Raw genomic sequence first — 22,003 nt, forward strand, 5'->3', positions numbered from 1 at the left:
ACACCATAATAACATATACCCACCACACCCCAATATAATATCTTATACCCACCACAACATCTTATACCCACCACACCCCCACTATAATATCTTACACTCACCACACCATAATATTTTATACCCACCACACCCCACTATAATATCTTATACTCACCACACCACAATATAATATCTTATACCCACCACACCAGCATTATAATATATTATACCCACCACACTATAATATCTTATACCCACCACAGCCCCATTATAATATCCTATACCCACCACACCCTCACTAGAATGTCTTATACCCACCACACCCCACTATAATATCTTATACCCACTACACCCCACTATAATATCTTATACCCACCACACCACAATATAATATCTTATACCCACCACACCACAATATAATATCTTAAACCCACCACACCCCACGATAATAACTTATACCCACCACATCACAATATAATATTTTATACCCACCACATCCCATCATAATATCTTATACCCACCACACCATAATAACATATACCCACCACACCCCAATATAATATCTTATACCCACCACAACATCTTATACCCACCACACCCCCACTATAATATCTTATACCCACCACACCCCCACTATAATATCTTATACCCACCACACCCCCACTACAATATCTTATACCCACCACATCCCCACTATAATATCTTATACCCATCACACTATAATATCTTATACCCACCACAACATCTTATACCCACCACACCCCCACTATAATATCTTACACTCACCACACCATAATATTTTATACCCACCACACCCCACTATAATATCTTATACTCACCACACCACAATATAATATCTTATACCCACCACACCAGCATTATAATATATTATACCCACCACACCCCACTATAATACCTTATACCCACCACACTATAATATCTTATACCCACCACAGCCCCATTATAATATCCTATACCCACCACACCCCCACTATAATATGTTATACCCACCACACCCCACCATATCTTAAACCCACCACACACCCCCACTATAATATGTTATACCCACCACACCCACACTATAATATGTTATACCCACCACACCCCCACTATAATATGTTATACCCACCACACCCCCACTATAATATCTTATACCCACCACACCCCACTATAATATGTTATACCCACCACAGCCCCATTATAATATCCTATACCCACCACAGCCCCATTATAATATCCTATACCCACCACACCCCCACTATAATATGTTATACTCACCACACCCCCACTATAATATGTTATACCCACCACACCCCCACTATAATATGTTATACCTACCACACCACCACTATAATATGTTATACCCACCACACCCCCACTATAATATGTTATACTCACCACACCCCCACTATAATATGTTATACTCACGACACCCCCACTATAATATGTTATACTCACCACACCCCCACTATAATATGTTATACCCACCACACCCCCACTATAATATGTTATACTCACCACACCCCCACTATAATATCTTATATCCACCACACTCACACTATAAAATCCAGTCCATATTGTTTTACCTAGGACTTTTCTTTCAAAAACACAAGTTTGATCAAAAACATCCAAGAAATGACACCGCAAAGACTCTCTGTGGTGTGTGTGTGTGTGCTTTCTAGTGCCTGGAGGGTCAGCCAGCACTACTTGCTAACATGGTTTGGCCCATTATAATCTCCACTACAAATGTCCATTAGGACTGGGAGTTGGAGCTCTGCCAACATTGCTCTGCTCCAGGGGGTTCCTGTACAGCCAAGCACTCTACCCTGCTTAGCCAATCATATTTACACTCACTGCTTGTTATCCAATCACATCTTCCCCCCTGTAAGGCAAAGGCAGCCTCTCTCTCTCTTTCCCATGCTTGCTTCCTTCCCCTCTCCTGTCCACCCTCTTATCCCTCACTCTCTTTCTCACACCCTTTTCCTCTCTTTCTCTTTCCCAATAATTGTCTTTCCCTTTCCTTTGTGCGCGCGCACTCTCTGTGTGTGTGTGGTAAGGAAATGAGAACAGGGTGTAGGCAGTTCTGGGGTCACAGAGTTTTAAGTGTGTGTGTGTGTGTGTGTGATCCATAGCGGCCTGTTGTGGTAAGAGTTATGATATTCACCACAGGCACCATTAGAGTACCACAGCGTGCTATCCCCCCCATACACACACACACACACACACACACACACACACACACACACAGCTCAGTATACTGTAAACTACTTCAGTTAAAACCAGAAAGTAGATACAAGTAATTAACTCCACAGATGGAATGGCACAAACATGTACTCTAAAATAACTGCAGCTCAAATGTAATAAAAGCCTATGGAAGTGAAGTTGAGCAAAATAAGTAAAAATGTTATACTCAAGGTGAAATGACCCATGGAATAGTTAGGCCACAAAACATAACAAGTCGTTCATAAATGTATATGAGTGTGTTTAGCGATACAAACAGATGGATAGCTCCATGTCACCATAAAGCAGTATGAGCTACCAGAGGTACCAGAGGCAGATAAAAACAGTTCCTGCACACTTCTTAAATAAAGTCTTATTCTTTTTTAATTCAATTGACAAATCTGTAGGCCAGTGTGCTAAATAATTATTGCGAGCAAAAAAGCGTGTCTGATATGATTGGCCATTGAAAGGTGTTTGTGGTAGTAAAGTGTGCTGTGATCGGTCACTCACTGCTGAGCCGTGTCTCGAGCATGGAGTCTGTGCGGTCGTGGAGCCACTCAGGGGGGTGGGGCCGTATGTTGGCCTGCGAGGCTGCGTATGCCACCGGATCGTTGCTGACCCACGCAGTCAGGTAGATGTAAAATGCCACCGGGTTGATGATGCCATCCGCATCCACCAAGCGCTGCCTAGTCAGCTAGAGAATAGTTCATAATTGAAAAGAAGGATAGAGGGAGAGAAGGAGGAGGGGGAAGGTGAGGGGGGGGAGAAGGAGGAGGGGGAAGGTGAGGGGGGAGAGAAGGAGGAGGGGGAATATGAGGGGGAGAGAAGGAGGAGGGGGAAGGTGAGGTGGAGAGAGGGAGGAGAGGGGTGGAGAGAGGGAGGAGGGGGTGGGGGAGAGAGAGGGAGGAGGGGGTGGGGGGGAGAGAAGGAGGAGGGGGGAGGGAGGAGGGGGAAGGTGAGGTGGAGAGAGGGAGGAGAGGGGGTGGAGAGAGGGAGGAGGGGGTGGGGGAGAGAGAGGGGGGAGGGGGGTGGGGGGGAGAGAAGGAAGAGGGGGGGAGAGAAGGAGGAGGGGGGAGCAGAGGGAGGAGGGGGGAGAGAGAGGGAGGAGGCAATAGGAGAGAGAGGGAGGAGGCAATAGGAGAGAGAGGAGGAGAGATATTGGTGGTTAGCAACAGGCGTGAATTGTAGAAACAACGTGTCAACCAAAACTTCCTCCAGATGAACCCACCGCAGAAATTATATCTATGCATGATCATGAGAAAACGCACCCGCTTTAAAAATAAGCGAAAAAATTCTCCCTCTCTCCAACCCAAAGAAAAGTAAACAGTCAAACACTGGTGCCTTCTGAAAATTCCCGTATTTCTCGGTGAGCTTCAAAGAATTATTAGGCCTAAATTTAAACATGGAAATGCCAAATCAGCTTTTCAGGTGCAGTCAGATGTGTTAGTCTTCTGAGAAAACAAAAAAGCATGCATGTAACGTGTATGTAACGTGTATGTAACCACCTCTCCAATAGAACTAGCGAGCAAGGGCTAGCGCGCACAGCCCTGATACAGTGTGCTCCCTCCCAGTCCTATGAGAGATTACTAGATTCCCTCTCTACTTTCTCTCACAATTCTACCTAATTTCCCCTACACAACTATTTGGTTACCTCACTTCCACAACAGCTAGCTACCCTCCCTCCCATGGCTATAGCTCAAGCCTTAGTAGCTAGCTCCTGAACTTTACAACTATTATAGCACACTTCTTCATCACATCAAACTAGCTAGCACATTTATTTTACAACTAAGTTAACTCCATTCCCTAACAGAATCAGCTAGCTACTGTAGCTCCTTCTCCCCACAGAGCTAACTAGCCTATGGGCTAGTGCTAGCTTCCCTCCTCGGGACTCTCCGAGGGCTGTAGCTCCCTCCCTTGTGAGAGCGGTGATTAGTAGCTAGCTACCTCCTGAGAGGTGCAGCCATTACTGCACACCGCTCCACGCCACTCACCCTTCTCAGATAGCGTAACAATAAAAAAATTGTCTGGAGTCCCTATGTGCGTCTGTGTGCAGTTAACCTTGCTGTTAACACTGAAGAGAATGCCACCCTGCAAATCAAGTAAAACATAAAAATAACACATCATCTGTACAAATGTTGCTTGCGCTTGCTTCTCCTGACCCCCACGGATACCCAGAATGTCCTATATCACAGTCAGATCCAGACAGAGGACAAAAGGGCTCTTTTTTTTGAGGGGCTCTTGATAGCAGTAGCAAAGGCAGCCTCTCTCTCTCTCTCACACACCTTACCATGCTTGCTCCCTTCCCCTCTCCTGTCCCCCCTCTTTTCCCTCACTCCCTTTCTCGTACCTGTTTCCTCTCTGTCTCTTTCCCAATCCTTTTATTTCCCTTTCTGTTGCTCTTTCTCTCGCTCTCTCTCTCTCTCTCCAAGGGCTTTATTGTCATGGGAAACATAAGTTTACATTGCCAAAGCAAGTGAAGTAGATAATAAATAAAAGTGACATAAACAATAACAATTAACAGTAAACACTGCTTAAAAAAGAATAAAGACATTTCAAATGTCATATTATGTGCAAATAGTTACAAAAGGGAAAATAAATAAACATAAATATGGGTTGTATTTAGTCACACATCTTTCTGCTGTGGTGGCACACTGTGGTATTTCACCCAATAGATATGGGAGTTTATCAAAATTGGGTTTGTTTTCCAATTCTTTGTGGGTCTGTGTAATCTGAGGGAAATATGTGTCTCTAATATGGTCATACATTTGGCAGGAGGTTAGGAAGTGCAGCTCAGTTTCCACCTCATTTTGTGGGCAGTGTGCACATAGCCTGTCTTCTCTTGAGAGCCAGGTCTGCCTGCGGCAGCCGTTCTCAATAGCAAGGCTATGTTCACTGAGTCAAAGCTTTCCTTATGTTTGAGTCAGTCACATTGCTCAAGTATTATGCCACTGCGTACTCTCTGTTCAGGGCCAAATAGCATTCTAGTTAGCTCAGTTTTTTTGGTCATTCTTTCCAATGTGTCAAGTAATCATCTTTTTGTTTTTTCATGATTTGGTTGGGGCTCTGTGGGGTCTGTTTGTGAACTGAGCCCCAGGACCAGCTTGCTTAGTGGACTTCTCCAGGTTTATCTATCTGTAGGTGATGGTTTTTTTATGGAAGGTTTGGGAATTGCTTCCTTTTAGGTGGTTGTAGAATTTAACGGCTCTTTTCTGGATTTTGATCATTAGTGGGTATCAGCCTAATTCTGCTCTGCATGCATTAGTTGGTGTTTTACATTGTACACTGAGGATATTTTTGCAGAATTATGCATGCAGATTTTCTCATTTTCACAACCATAAAGGGCAATGGGCTCTTTGACTGATTTAAGTATTTTTAGCCAGATCCTAATTGGTATGTTAAATGTTATCTTCCTTTTGATGGCATAGAAGGACCTTCTTGCCTTGTCTCTCAGATTGTTCACGGCTTTGTGGATGTTACCTGTGGCGCTGATGTTCAGGCCGAGATATGTATAGTCGTTTGTGTGCTAGTAGGGCAACGGTGTCGAGATGGAATTTGTATTTGTGGTCCTGGCAACTGGACCTTTCTTGGAACACCATTATTTGTGCCTGTGTGATCCGACCCGCTTCCCAGTCCTTGACTGTCTGGGCCCAGGTCTGACAGAATCTATGCAGAAGATCTTGGTGCTGCTCTAGGCCCTCCTTGGTTGAGGACAGAAGCACCAGATTATCAGCAAACAGTAGACATTTTACTTCAGATTCCAGTAGGGTGTGGCCGGGTGCTGCAGACTGTTCTAGTGCCCTCACCAATTCGTTGATATACATGTTGAAGAGGGTGGGTCTTAAGATGCATCCCTGTCTAACCCCACGGCCCTGTGGAAAGAAATGTGTTTTTTTTGCCAAATTTAACCACACACTTGTTGTTTGTGTACGTGGATTTTATAATGTCGCATGTTTTTCCTCCAACACCACTTTCCATCAATTTGTATAGCAGACCCTCATGCCAAATTGAGTCAAAAGCTTTATTGAGGGCAACAAATAAGACTTTGCCTTTGTTTTGGTTTGTTTGTTTGTCAATTAGGGTGTGGTGAATACGTGGGCTGCCGTATGGTAATTTGGTAAAAAGCCCATTTGAAATTTGCTCTGTACATTGTTTTCATTGAGGACATGTACGAGTCTGCTGTTAATGACAATTCAGAGGATTTTCCCAAGGTTGACGCATAGTTATTGGGGTCAAATTTATATCCACTTTTGTGGATTGGGGTGATCAGTCCTTGGTCCCAAAAATTGGGGAAGATGCCAGAGCTAAGGATGATGTTAAAGAGTTTAAGTATATCCAATTGGAATTTGTGGTCTGTATATTTGATAATTTCATTGAGGATACCATCAACACCACATGCCTTTTAATGTTGAAGGGTTTGTATTTTGTCCTGTAGTTCATTCAATGTAATTGGAGAATCCAGTGGGTTCTGGTAGTCTTTAATAGTAAATTCTAAGATTTGTATTTGATCATGTTTATGTTTTTGCTTTTTGTTCTTGTTATATGGCCAAAAATATTGGAGAAGGGGTTTACCCATACATCTCCGTTTTGATAGATAACTCTTCATGTTGTTGTTTGTTTAGTGTTTTCCCAGAAGTAGTTAGTGTCCATGGATTCTTCAGTTGCATTGAGCTGGTCTCTGACATGCTGTTCTATCTTTTTCTGTAGTGTATTTCTGTATTGTTTTAGTGATTCACCGTACTGAGGCGCAGGCTCAGGTTTTCTTTCATAGGTTTTTGTATTTTTCATCAAACCATTTGTCATTCTTGTTAATTTTCTTGAAATTTTTGATTTGATAGGGAAGCTGAAAGGTCAAATATACAGTTTAGGTTTTCTTCTGCCAAGTTTACACTCACTATTACAGTGAAACATTTTGTCCAGGAAGTTGTCTAAACGGGAATTAATTTGTTGTCGCTTATGGTGTGTGGTCATCCACACCCTCTCCCAAAATGGTTGCTGTACCATTTTTCACCATTGCATTACCTGACATAGATCCAGAAAAACCAGATGTGTAAATCTAGTAAGTCCAGAACTGGCATAGTCCCTTTTTTGGTAGGTTTCCACACTACTGCCAAGAGATTAGTTATAGGTGTATCTACCGTAGGAGTCCCCTCGAAGCCTACCCTCTATCTCTGTCTCTGAAACACACACATCGCCAGCTCCCATATAATACCCTCGGTCATAAGGAAACCCTCCCCAGAAAGCTGTGGTTTGCTGGGGTTGGAAAATATCTGTTATAAATTTGAAAGGGGGAAAAAATACAGTTACTACTGTATAGTATATGCATGCACACCTTGACACAAAAATGCACACACGTACTCTCTCTCTCTCACACACACACACACACACACACACACACACACACACACACACACACACACACACACACACACACACACACACACACACACACACACACACACACACACAGAGTGTTGTCTGAAAGAGATCAAGTAGGTCTCAGCTCCTCTTCACTCATTGAAGGGGGATGTGGCAGCAGAGAACAGAGAAAATTAACAGAGAGAGGGGGGAGAAGAGAGAGAGAGAGAAAAGAGAAAGAAGAGAGAGAAAGAGAAAGAGGAGAGAGAGAGAGAAAGAGGAGAGAGGGGGAAAGAGAGAGAGGTCTGTCTTGCATTAAGGATACGTGACAACTGTATGTCTTTAAGCTGTCATGGGAAGCCCATGGAGCACGGCCGGCACTCCTCCCAGGCCCTGACTGTTTAGGCCAGTTGTTCACCAACAACCAACCAAAGGCAAAAGCCTTTCTAACTAACAGAACAACATCTATAGCAGATCACCATTTGGGAATTACTGCTAGGCTACACAATTAGAGAGACTCCAGGAGGCGTTATATTGTAATCTATTTCCCCTTCCTCTGTCTAGCAGCTTACTATCACACCCAGCTAGGAACTCGGAACACGGTAAAGCTGTTACACAGTCTTATCTGAAGCAGAAGGGAACACAAAGACACACTATGGTTAGAGTCGGGCATCTCTAGCCTGTAGATAGCAGAAAGTGGCTTAATAGCTTTTTCAGAGGATGGTTTGCAGTCCCGGTAAGGGCTTAACATTTCTGGGCTTGGTAAAAATCAAGAGAGAGAGAGGCAGAGAGAGAGAGAGAGAGAGAGAGAGAGACCCTCATTTCCATAGTTCCTTTAGACCGTTTATTTTTATCTAACTTGCGACTGAGGTCACTTGAGATTAACTCTAATCATTTATTCATAACTGACTCACAAAACAAAAGGAAAATTCATACAATCTCTGGTAGGCCGACCTACCTGGCCTACTAACCCCAAGTCAAGTCAAAAGAGTTACTACGCACATTACACACAAAGACCCACTCAGTATCCCATTCTCCAAAGATTTGTCAAATCTCATTTTGTACAATCCTACTGTACCACTGCTACATGCCAGGACAAGAGATGAGAAGGACATGATAATAGAACGTTACAGAGCATCAACATGCCTTCTTGACAGGCAGACAGGCTTGCTTGGGAGTAATCATCAAGTTATGCCCTGGTTAAAGTGAATGACATACGATCCAGAACCCACCTGGTTCAGATAAAGGGTTTTCAGTATACTGTACTCCCACCTAGTTGAAATGGGTTTTGATCACAAACTCACTCTGTTTTAATAAATGGGTTGGAGACCAGTCTCACCTGAAGCAGTGAAAGGGTTTAGTTTGGTATTAATAAATGGCTTTCACCTGGTTGAAGTGAAAGGGTTTAGCCCAATATTAATAAATGGCTTTCACCTGGTTGAAGTGAAAGGGTTTAGCCCAATATTAATAAATGGCTTTCACCTGGTTGAAGTGAAAGGGTTTAGCCCAATATTAATAAATGGCTCTCACCTGGTTGAAGTTCAAGGGTTTAGCCTGATATTAATAAATGGCTTTTACCTGGTTGAAGTGAAAGGATTTAGCCCAATATTAATAAATGGCTCTCACCTGGTTGAAGTTCAAGGGTTTAGCCTGATATTAATAAATGGATCTCACCTGGTTGAAGTTTAGTCTGGTATTAATACATGTCTTTCACCTGGTTAACGCTGATGGGCCTTTCCCTGCGCCCGGTCTGTACCAGTAGTTTGTAGGCCAGGACCCCGTCGTCTGAACCGTTCCTGTAGCTGCTCTGTGTGATCCAACCTGCTTCCCAGTCCTGGTCAAATGCTTCCTGCAGAGCTGTAGACACACAACCACAACCATAACACAACCATAACAAAACCCAGACTGGTCTCATAGACTAGACGTCCGGGACAATAAATTAGTAAATTAGTATACGTTATGCTTGATATGGTTACATAAGATAGAAGGTTAATAATTACTGCAGTGGGCTAAATCACAAAAGTATACACCTCACACACATTGTTGTATTTGTATTTATTATGGATCCCCATCAGCTTCTGCCAAAGCAGCAGCTACTCTTCCTGGGGTCCAGCAAAATTAAGGCAGTTTATACAATTTTAAAACATTACAATACATTCACAGATTTCACAACACACTGTGTGCCCTCAGGCCCCTACTCCACCACTACCACATATCTACAGTACTACATCCATGTGTATGTATAGTGCGTATGTTTTCGTTTGTGTGTGTGTGTGTGTGTGTGTGTGTGTGTGTGTGTGTGTGTGTGTGTGTGTGTGTGTGTGTGTGTGTGTGTGTGTGTGTGTGTGTGTGTGTGTGTGTGTGTGTGTGTGTCGGTGACAAAATTTGTGTTGTTTCACAGTCCCGCTGTTCTAAAAGGTGTTTTTAAAATTGGTTTTTAAATCTAATTTTACTGCTTGCGTCAGTTACTTGATGTGGAATAGAGTTCAATGTAGTCATGGCTCTATGTAGTACTATGTGCCTCCCATAGTCTGTTCTGGACTTGGGGACTGTGAAGAGACCTCTTGTGGGGTATGCATGGGTGTCCAAGCTGTGTGCCAGTAGTTCAAACAGACAACTCGTGATGAAGTCAATCTCTCCTCCACTTTCAGCCAGGAGAGATTGGCATTCATATTAATATTAACTCTCCGTTTACATCCAAGTGCCAGCCGTGCTGCCCTGTTCTGAGCCAATTTCAATTTTCCGAAGTCATTTGTGGCACCTGACCACACTACTGAACAGTAGTCAAAGTGTGACAAAACTAGGGCCTGTAGGACCTGCCTTGTTGATGGTGTTGTTAAGAAGGCAGAGCTTCGCTTTATTATAGACAGACTTCTCCCCATCTAGCTACTACTGTATCAATATGTTTTGACCATGACAGTTTACAATCTAGTGTTAGTCCAAGCAGTTTAATTATCTCAACTTGCTCAGTTTCCCCATTATTTATTACAAGATTCAGTTGAGGTTTAGGGTTTAGTGAGTGTTTTGTTCCAAATACAATGCTTTTCGTTTCAGAAATATTTAGGGCTTGTAATGAATGAATGAAAAATGTGTAGATTCACGCGCAGTGCGCGGCAGATGTTTATTAAATCAAATCAAATCAAATTTTATTTGTCACATACACATGGTTAATAGATGTTAATGCGAGTGTAGCGAAATGCTTGTGCTTCTAGTTCCGACAATGCAGTAATAACCAACAAGTAATCTAACTAACAATTCCAAAACTACTGTCTTATACACAGTGTAAGGGGATAAAGAATATGTACATAAGGATATATGAATGAGTGATGGTACAGAGCAGCATAGGCAAGATACAGTAGATGGTATTGAGTACAGTATATACATATGAGATGAGTATGTAAACAAAGTGGCATAGTTAAAGTGGCTAGTGATACATGTATTACATAAGGATGCAGTCGATGATATAGAGTACAGTATATACGTATGCATATGAGATGAATAATGTAGGGTAAGTAACATTATATAAGGTAGCATTGTTTAAAGTGGCTAGTGATATATTTACATCATTTCCCATCAATTCCCATTATTAAAGTGGCTGGAGTTGAGTCAGTGTCAGTGTCAGTGTGTTTGCAGCAGCCACTCAATGTTAGTGGTGGCTGTTTAACAGTCTGATGGCCTTGAGATAGAAGCTGTTTTTCAGTCTCTCGGTCCCAGCTTTCATGCACCTGTACTGACCTCGCCTTCTGGATGATAGCGGGGTGAACAGGCAGTGGCTCGGGTGGTTGATGTCCTTGATGATCTTTATGGCCTTCCTGTAACATCGGGTGGTGTAGGTGTCCTGGAGGGCAGGTAGTTTGCCCCCGGTGATGCGTTGTGCAGACCTCACTACCCTCTGGAGAGCCTTACGGTTGAGGGCAGAGCAGTTGTACCAGGCGGTGATACAGCCCGCCAGGATGCTCTCGATTGTGCATCTGTAGAAGTTTGTGAGTGCTTTTGGTGACAAGCTGAATTTCTTCAGCCTCCTGAGGTTGAAGAAGCGCTGCTGCGCCTTCTTCACGATGCTGTCTGTGTGAGTGGACCAATTCAGTTTGTCTGTGATGTGTATGCCGAGGAACTTAAAACTTGCTACCCTCGCCACTACTGTTCCATCGATGTGGATAGGGGGGTGTTCCCTCTGCTGGTTCCTGAAGTCCACAATCATCTCCTTAGTTTTGTTGACGTTGAGTGTGAGGTTATTTTCCTGACACCACACTCCGAGGGCCCTCACCTCCTCCCTGTAGGCCGTCTCGTCGTTATTGGTAATCAAGCCTACCACTGTTGTGTCGTCCGCAAACTTGATGATTGAGTTGAAGGCGTGCGTGGCCACGCAGTCGTGGGTGAACAGGGAGTACAGGAGAGGGCTCAGAACGCACCCTTGTGGGGCCCCAGTGTTGAGGATCAGCGGGGAGGAGATGTTGTTGCCTACCCTCACCACCTTCACAGAAGGCAGGAATCATGGTCACAGGCAGGCAATGGTCAAACACAGGTAGACAGTCAAAAACAAACAATACCTCACAACCCTACAAACAGAAAAAACTGAACTAAATAGGGAGCTGATGAGACCAGGTGAGAAACTAACACAGGTGAAATCAATGAACAAAAATTAAGAACACCCAGAAACAGGGCTACGTTCAAGAACACAACGAAAAAGAACACAAGGTTGACTAAGAAAAGAAAAGCAGAACCTTACGGGGCTAACTTATTCCTTGCCACCCACTCTGAAACTAACTGCATCTCTTTTATGAGTGTTGCAGTCATTTCAGTTGTTGTAGTAGCTGACGTGTATATTGTTGAGTGATCCGTATACATAGAAACTCTGGCTTTACTCAAAGTCAGTGGCATGTCGTTAGTAAAAATTGAAAAAAGCAAGGGGCCTAAACAACTACCCTGGGGAATTCCTGATTCTAGCTGGATTATATTTGATAGGCTTCCATTAAAGAACACCCTCTGTGTCTGTTAGACAAGTAACTCTTTATCCACATTATAGAAGGGGGTTTAAAGCCATAACACATATGTTTTTTCAGCAGCAGACTATGATCAATAATGTCAAAAGCTGCACTGAAGTCTAACAAGACAGCCCCCACAATCATTTTATCGTCAAGTTCTCTCAGCCAATCATCAGTCATTTGTGTAAGTGCTGTGCTTGTTGAGTGTCTTTCCCTATAAAGCATGCTGAAATTCTGTTGTCAATTTGTTTACTGGAAAATAGCATTGTATCTGGTCAAACACCATTTTTTCCAGAAGTTTAGTAAGGGTTGGTAACAGGCTGATTGGTTGGCTATTTGAGCCAGTAATGGGGGCTTTTCTATTCTTGGGTAGCGGAATGACTTTAGCTTCCCTCCAGGCCTGTGGGCACATGCTCTCTAGTAGGCTTACATTGAAGATGTGGCAAATAGGAGTGGCAATATTGTCTGCTTTTATCCTCAATCATTTTTCATCTAGATTGTCAGACCCTGGTGGCTTGTCATTGTTGATAGACAACAATAATCTTTTCACCTCTTCCACACTGATTTTACAGAATTCTTGTCTTTCATAATTTGGTCCGATATACTTGGATGTGTAGTGTCAGCGTTTGTTATGGGCGTAGAAAAAGAAATCACCTGTACCATGTCAGATATAGAGTTGAAATGTATTCCATTTTGAGTTTGCATCCCAATATTACACTATATACATCACAGAAGACTGAAATATAACAAAACTGTTTGACATAGAAACAACGGATTTTCAGCAGGTGTTTTTAAACAATGTTTATTCATTATGAAATTATAAAAAATATTAATAACATTCCACCCATGAGGCAACTAGGTCATTTGACTGGGCTACGGCAAAACATACTATGGCAAAAACGAAAGGAAGGTGGTTGGTCAGACGTATAACACGAACGTCCAGCAACCCAAAGTTTGCATGTTCGAATCTCATCATGGACAACTTTAGCATTTTAGCTAATTACAAACATTGCAACGACTTACTACTTTTTAGCTACTTTGCAACTACATACTGTAACATGTTAGCTAACCCTTCCCCTAAGACTAATCTGGACCCTTTTAGCAAACCATTCCCCTAAACCTAAAGCTTTTAGCTAACCCTTCACCTAACCTTAACTCCTAACCCATAGAGCTAGCGAATATTAGCGTTAGCCAACTAGCTAACGATAGCAAAACAAATTGGGATTCAGAACATATCATTCGTTTGGCAAATTTGTAACATATTGTGCAAATTGTAATTCATAACACATCATATGAATTGTAATTTGTAATATACTTACAGAATAATATGAAATGCTCTGAGACCATGTTACAAAACTATTCATCATAACGCACAAAGCAACAATAAGATAACCATAACATAACCAAACATCACAAAACAACCTTAACATAACCATATCATAACCATACATCACAACATATTAAACACAACCCCACTCTAGTCTACAAAACAGAACTGAACACACAATCATGACCACATCAAAAACAGAACCATGTTCTACACATTCTAGACCAACAGAAGTATCAACGTTACATTCAATGTATTTTTTGGCACTAGGTAAATGTCTGTTAAGTTACAGTTCTAACTAGGGATGCATGATATATCGGTGAACATATTGGAATGTCTAGTTTAGCAGCAATGTTATTAAAAACCGATGCATACCTATATAATGTACAGTGCCTTGCAAAAGTATTCATCCCACGGAGCACCATTAAATCCATTATAAAAAAATGGAAAAAATATGGCACCACAACAAACCTGCCAAGAGACGGCTGCACACCAAATCTCACAGACCAGGCAAGGAGGGCATAATTAGAGAGGCAACAAAGAGACCAAAGATAACCCTGAAGGAGCTGCAAAGCTCCACAGCGGAGATTGGAGTATCCGTCCATAGGACCACTAAGCCGTACACTCTACAGAGCTGGGCTTTACAGAAGAGTGGCCAGAAAAAAAGCCATTGCTTAATGAAAAAAATAAGCAAGCACATTTGGTGTTCGCCAAAAGGCATGTGGGAGACTCCCTGAACATATGGAAGAAGGTACTCTGGTCAGATGAGACTAAAATTGAGCTTTTTGGCCATTGAGGAAAACGCTATCTCTGGAGCAAACCCAACACCTCTCATCACCCCCAGAACACAATCCCCACAGTAAAGCATCATGCTGTGGGGATGTTTTTCATCGGCAGGGACTGGGAAACTGGTCAGATTTGAAGGAATGATGAATGGAGCTAAATACAGGGAAATTCTTAAGGGAAACCTGTCTTCCAGACATTTGAGACTGGGACTGAGGTTCACCTTCCAGCAGGACAATGACCCTAAGCATACTGCTAAAGCAATACTCAAGTGATTTAAGGGGAAACATTTAAATGTCTTGGAATGGCCTAGTCAAAGCCCAGACCTCAATCCAATTGAGAATCTGGTACGAATTAAAGATTGCTGTACACCAACGGAACCCATCCAACTTGAAGGAGCTGTAGCAGTTTTGCCTTGAATAACAGGCAGAAATCCCAGTGGCTAGATGTGCCAAGCTTTTAGAGACATACCCCAAGAGACTTGCAGCTGTAATTGCTGCAAAAGGTGGCTCGACAAAGTATTGACTTTGGGGGGGTGAATAGTTATGCACGCTCACATTTTCAGTTTTTTTGTATTATTTCTTATTTTAATTTTATTCTTTTACCTTTACACAACTAGGCATGTCAGTTAAGAAAAAAATCTTATTTACAATGACCGCCTAGGAACAGTGGGTTAACTGCCTTGTTCAGGGGCAGAATGACAGATTTTTACCTTGTCAGCTCGGGGATTAGATCTAGCAACCTTTCGCTTACTGGCCCAAAACTCTAACCACTAGGCTACCTGCTGCCCCGCCACCCCATTTTTTTCACAATAAAAAATATTTTGCATCTTCAAAGTGGTAGGCATGTTTTTAATTCAAATGATACAAACCCCCCCGAAAATATTTTAAATCCAGGTTGTAAGCCAACAAAATAATAAAAATGCCAATGGGGTGAATATTTTCGTAAACCACTGTAGGTATATGACGTAATGATGCCACGTAAAATTTTGCTCTACACAATGAAACACAGCATTCCTAACCTAGCCCACACAATGTCAGCTGTGTGTATCGAGCAGTCAACAAGTCGAGCAGTCATTTGAAAGAGTAAAAAACATTTCAGCGAGACAACTCAAAGGCGAAATCCATTAAAGCCAAGATAATGGAATTCATTGCCCTTGACAATCAACTGTTCTCTGTCGTGAGTGATGTTGGCTTTCGCCGACTGGTCGAGCACCGGTACACACTACCAAGTGCGCTACTTTTCAGATGTTGCCCTACCGGAGTTACACAATAATAGCGTCACTGCTATTAGCTTCACAACATACATACTATGGAACGCCGTTTGGGTCTTTGCGTGTCAAAAATGATACAGTAGCACTGTCAAAAGATTTGCAAAAATGTCTGCAAACAAGCAAACACTGACCACAAATGATGTGCTTACAATGCCACGTTGGTAAAAGCATTGTTTGTTTGACCGCAACGTCTGGGGTAGCTAGCTAGCTTTAGCTTGGTACCTAGCTAGCACCAATACAACCAGCCTGAAAACGATGACCAGTAGAAACTGCAGTCATTTCCACTATTCTTAGCAAGGATTTAAGAGTCATTGTGAGTAAGTATTAGCTAGGTTGCCGCTTGTTGTTTGCCTATTTAAGTTGAACTTCAGTTCATGAAAATAAATAGCTAGCCAGCTACTTAACCCTGTTTCCCAAAGCTAACATTATAAGCAGCCAGCTAGCTTCATCCGACTAGTGAGACTCGGCCTGACCGGGTTATGTGTTGTAAAGCTAGCCACAATAAGGATTATGCACAGTAGTGGAATTTGAGGTTTGCCTTCAAAATAAAATTACCTCTCTGAAAGAGATGCAGAAGGTTACAATTGGTGGAATCATGCAATACTTAGACTAGGTAATGTTAAAAAGGTTGGAATGTGAAGCAATGAAATGTAGCAATCAATCTACTCGGTGACACCCACAGAACAAAACTGTGAATAGTTTACACAAATATTAGCGTTGTAGCTCTTATTGCGGGACTGTGACAGTGTGTAATCACCTCCCCAGTCAGCCTATTGTCTGTATTGACATTCATGTTGCACTGTACAGCTTTACCTAAGGATTGGGGATTGATGAAATGGGATAACAGTCTACCCAATACCCAATATATATTTTTCCCAACGTCCTCCTCAGAGTTATCAGACTCCAAAACATCTAAGCAGTATTGTTTTTCCTCCGAAACCTTTACCCTTACCTTAACCATTCAGAATGAGTACCTACATTTAACCATATCCCAAACCTTTACCCTTACCTTAACCATTCAAAATGAGTACCTACATTTAACCCTATCCAAAACCTTTACCCTTACCTTAACCATTCAGAATGAGTACCAACATTTAACCCTATCCAAAACCTTTACCCTTACCTTAACCATTCAGAATGAGTACCAACATTTAACCCTATCCAAAACCTTTATGGCTGTGGTTTGTTTGCATGCTTGTGTCTGCTTGATCTGGAATCTCAGCACAAAGTGTTGAAAGTGTTCAATCTCTTTCAAATGTTTGAGTTGTGAGACTAGTAATCCACAGTTTATTAGTCAATGTGCCTCTGTTTCAGCCCTACACACACACAGAGGGATAATGATTGTCTAATTACACACATTTCTCCCCCGCACTACACTATGAGACTTCACCAAATGCCTTGTTAAAAGACGTTGGGACACACCGTGCTACTTAGTGCTTTGTATAAGAGCAGGACAAACACAGTATTTAACTCTGACATGTTTTTTTTTCTTTCAAGTAGAACTAGCTGAGAATATCTCTCTCTACCTCTTAATTTCTCTCCTTCATGCTCTCTATCTCCACTTCATTCTTTCTCTCCTCCTGGCCTCCCCCTCTTCCCCTGTCTGCTCCACCTGGCCAGTAGCTTGTTTCTGGGACAGAAAGGTGTAAAGTCTCCCCCTGCTCGCTGTCTGGGTCCAATTGGTCCAGCCATCTCTCACCGAGCAATATTAAACACAGCTCTCTGTAACTCACCCACTATTCAGCTCCCGCCCAGCCACACACGCACACACAAATGCACACGCAGACACAGATGAATATACACATGTACAACCCTCACTAGTGTCGTGTACTTGTCCTCACAGAGCCTCTAGGCTTAGTTCATGTTGCTGGAAAACAACTGCAGCTAATGAGGACAAAGTGTGTGTGTGTGAAAGCCTGTATATTTCTATGTACTGTATATGTATCGCCCCTCCTGGCTCACCTTGCAACCAGTCCCTGAAGTAGTGGAGCCACATGCGTGGTAGCTGTCCGTCGTCCTCTCTCAGTACATAGCGGACTGTGTTAAAGCTGTGGTGCAGCTGGTAGAGCAGTGGCTGGGCCTGGGAGTACTCCGCCCGCTGGGTCACCACGTACATGTTGTAGAAAGAGAAGAACTTGAACTGGGCCCCGATGAAGTCGTACTCACTGGTCTCCCTGGGAACGATGTCGGTCAGCTCCAGCCCGTCCCGCATCCGTGTGGTCCCGTACAGACTGACCACCAGCAGGGCCAGGAACAACAGGATGACCACCACCTGGAGTGAGGGATGGAAGGGAGGAGGGTGGTCAAGGGGGGAAGAGGGAGGGGGTGATTGAGGGAGATAAGTGCACTACACCAAACACGGGTGGTCCTTTACAGACTGATGTCCAGCAACCACAGAAACATCCAATGTGAACTGGAGATGAGTGTTAAGTGCAAAAGTTGTGCACTATATAGGGAATAGGGTGCCATTTTAGAAGCAGTCACACCACGTAGCTACCACTATCAGGACCTGTTTTACTATCCCAGTTAGTGACCCATCTCAACACCCTAGCAAGACTAATGTAGTGTTTGACTACAGGCTGAGTCAGTCAGGTCAGGAGGTCAGGTTAAGGGCCCACCCAGGAGAGAAGAGAGAAGTGTTTTTAGTCCGATACTGACCACAGACTGAAAGCCGGGTAGTCAGACACTACATTAGACTTGCTAGAGTGTTGAGATGGGTCACTAACTGGAATAGTAAAACAGGTCCTGATAGTGGTGGCTACGTGGTGTGACCGTTTCTAAAATGGCACCCTATGCCTAAGAGATATGAATAATAGAACGTACTGGAACAGAGCTAGCTCTGTGGTTAACTAGCTCTGACTCAGCAGGCTGGGAGAGTTAGCCACTGCTAGTGAGGAACACGTACACACACAGAGAGACAGACAGACTGACCTTGGTGGTGGGCTGCAGTAGGAAGGGGGCGTAGTGCTTCTCGGCAAAGGAGGCCAAGGTCCACTGGGAGCAATGGGGTTCCAGACAGCGCAGCCCCAGAGAGGCCCCTCCAAACTGGGACAGCAGATCCCTGGTGGAGCTAGCACTCTCCCCCGACACACACAGCACTTCCCCCGCTTGGGGGGAGACAGTGGGGATGCCAGAGGATGACTGGGGAGGAGAAGGAACCGAGCCTGAACCACGGCTACCGTGGTTGTTGACGTGACCACTGCTACTCCCACTCCGGCTGAGATGGTTGCTGTGGTGGTTGTTGTTTCCGTGACTGGTGTTGGGGTTGTTGGCGGGGCCAGTGGCGACAGGCGTGGGTGTGAAGGGTTGTACGGAGATCTGCGATCTGGGTTCGGCCGTAGTGTAAAAGGCCTGAGTCCTGGGGTCGTACTCTGTCCTCAACTGGACAGTAGACTGCATGGTGATCTGAGTCTGCTGGGAGAAACCATGGCTGCTGTAGGACGGGGGTGAGCTGCTGTATGTGGGAGGGGTGGTGTGGTAGGAGGGGGGGGGGGCTGTAGCGACTGCTGTCCGCTCCGTCCACGTGGACCTGGGGCTCGATCTGGATCACCCTGTTAACGCAAGGGCTGGAGGGACACAGACAGAGAGACAGACCATTAGCACTGGGGCTGGAGTCAAACAAACAGACAGACAGACAGACAGACAGACAGACAGACAGACAGACAGACAGACAGACAGACAGACAGACAGACAGACAGACAGACAGACAGACAGACAGACAGACAGACCATTAGCACTGGGGCTGGAGTCAAAAACAGACAGACAGACAGACAGACAGACAGACAGACAGACAGACAGACAGACAGACAGACAGACAGACAGACAGACAGACAGACAGACAGACAGACAGACAGACAGACAGACAGACAGACAGACAGACAGACAGACAGAAAGACAATTAGCACTGGGGCTGGAGAAAAACAGAAAGACAGACAGACAGTTAGCACTGGGGCGAGAGACAAACAGACAGTCAGACAGCCAGACAGACAAACAGACAGTTAGCACTGGGGCTGGAGACAAACAGAAGGTCAGACAGACAGTTAGCACTGGGGCTGGAGACAAACAGAAAGACAGACAGACAGTTAGCACTGGGGCTGGAGACAAACAGACAGTCAGACAGCCAGACAGACAGTTAGCACTGGGGCTGGAGACAAACAGACAATCAGAGAGCCAGACAGACAGACAGACAGACAGTTAGCACTGGGGCTGGAGACAAGTCAGACAGCCAGACAGACAGTTAGCACTGGGGCTGGAGACAAACAGACAGTCAGACAGCCAGACAGACAGTTAGCACTGGGGCAGGAAACAAACAGAAAGACAGACAGTTAGCACTGGGGCTGGAGACAAACAGACAGTCAGACAGACAGTTAGCACTGGGGCTGGAGACAAACAGACAGTCAGACAGCCAGACAGAAAGAAAGACAATTAGCACTGGGGCTGAAGACAGACAGACAGACAGAAAGAAAGAAAGACAATTAGCACTGGGGCTGGAGACAAACAGAAAGACAGACAGACAGTTAGCACTGGGGCTGGAAACAAACAGAAAGACAGAAAACAGACAGCCAGACAGACAGACAGACAGTTAGCACTGGGGCTGGAGACAAACAGACAGTCAGACAGACAGTTAGCACTGGGGCTGGAGACAAACAGACAGTCAGACAGACAGACAGAAAGAAAGACAATTAGCACTGGGGCTGAAGACAGACAGACAGACAGAAAGAAAGAAAGACAATTAGCACTGGGGCTGGAGACAAACAGAAAGACAGACAGACAGTTAGCACTGGGGCTGGAAACAAACAGAAAGACAGTTAGCACTGGGGCTGGAAACAAACAGAAAGACAGACAGACCGATAGCACTGGGGCTGAAGACAGACAGACAGACAGAAAGAAAGACAATTAGCACTGGGGCTGGAGACAAACAGAAAGACAGACAGTTAGCACTGGGGCTGGAAACAAACAGGAAGACAGACAGACAGACAGACAGACAGACAGACAGACAGACAGACAGACAGACAGACAGACAGACAGACAGACAGACAGACAGACAGACAGACAGACAGACAGACAGACAGACAGACAGTTAGCACTGGGGCTGGAAACAAACAGAAAGACAGACAGACAGTTAGCACTGGGGCTGGAAACAAACAGAAAGACAGACAGACAGACAGACAGACAGACAGACAGACAGACAGACAGACAGACAGACAGACAGAAAGACATATAGCACTGGGGCTGAAGACAGACAGACAGACAGAAAGAAAGACAATTAGCACTGGGGCTGGAGACAAACAGAAAGACAGACAGTTAGCACTGGGGCTGGAGACAAACGGACAGTCAGACAGCCATACAGACAAACAGACAGACAGTTAGCACTGGGGCTGGAGACAAACAGAAAGACAGACAGACAGTTAGCACTGGGGCTGGAGACAAACAGACAAGTCAGACAGCCAGACAGACAGTTAGCACTGGGGCAGGAAACAAACAGAAAGACAGACAGTTAGCACTGGGGCTGGAGACAAACAGACAGTCAGACAGACAGTTAGCACTGGGGCTGGAGACAAACAGACAGTCAGACAGACAGTTAGCACTGGGGCTGGAGACAAACAGAAAGACAGACAGACAGTTAGCACTGGGGCTGGAAACAAACAGACAGTCAGACAGCCAGCCAGACAGACAAACAGACAGTTAGCACTGGGGCAGGAAACAAACAGAAAGACAGACAGACAATTAGCACTGGGGCTGGAGACATACAGACAGTCAGACAGTCAGACAGTCAGACAGCCAGACAGACAGTTAGCACTTTGGCATGAGAAAAACAGACAGACAAGACAGTTAGCACTGGGTCCGGAGATGTTTGCCTCTGTGAGTGTATTTAACATGTGCCTCTGTGAGTGTATTTAACATGTGCCTCTGTGAGTGTATTTAATGTGTGCCTCTGTGAGTGTATTTAACATGTGCCTCTGTGAGTGTATTTAACATGTGCCTCTGTGAGTGTATTTAACATGTGCCCCTGTTAACATGTGTCCCTGTGAGTGTATTTAACATGTGCCTCTGTGAGTGTATTTAACATGTGCCTCTGTG

General features: G+C 44.1%; 1 protein-coding gene across 1 annotated transcript in view; it reads right to left on the reverse strand.

Moving 5' to 3' along the window:
• The window catches only part of LOC112262641 (protein patched homolog 1-like), a 152,568-nt gene that overhangs the window by 28,435 nt on the left and 102,130 nt on the right, over window positions 1-22,003 (reverse strand). Inside the window, 5 exon segments of the mRNA XM_042331416.1 lie at window positions 2,710-2,893; window positions 9,269-9,411; window positions 17,885-18,194; window positions 18,854-19,415; window positions 19,417-19,488. Of these exon segments, the coding sequence (XP_042187350.1) occupies window positions 2,710-2,893; window positions 9,269-9,411; window positions 17,885-18,194; window positions 18,854-19,415; window positions 19,417-19,488 (1,271 nt within the window).

This window comes from Oncorhynchus tshawytscha, linkage group LG12, assembly GCF_018296145.1.
Source record: "Oncorhynchus tshawytscha isolate Ot180627B linkage group LG12, Otsh_v2.0, whole genome shotgun sequence".
NCBI lineage: Eukaryota > Metazoa > Chordata > Actinopteri > Salmoniformes > Salmonidae > Oncorhynchus > Oncorhynchus tshawytscha.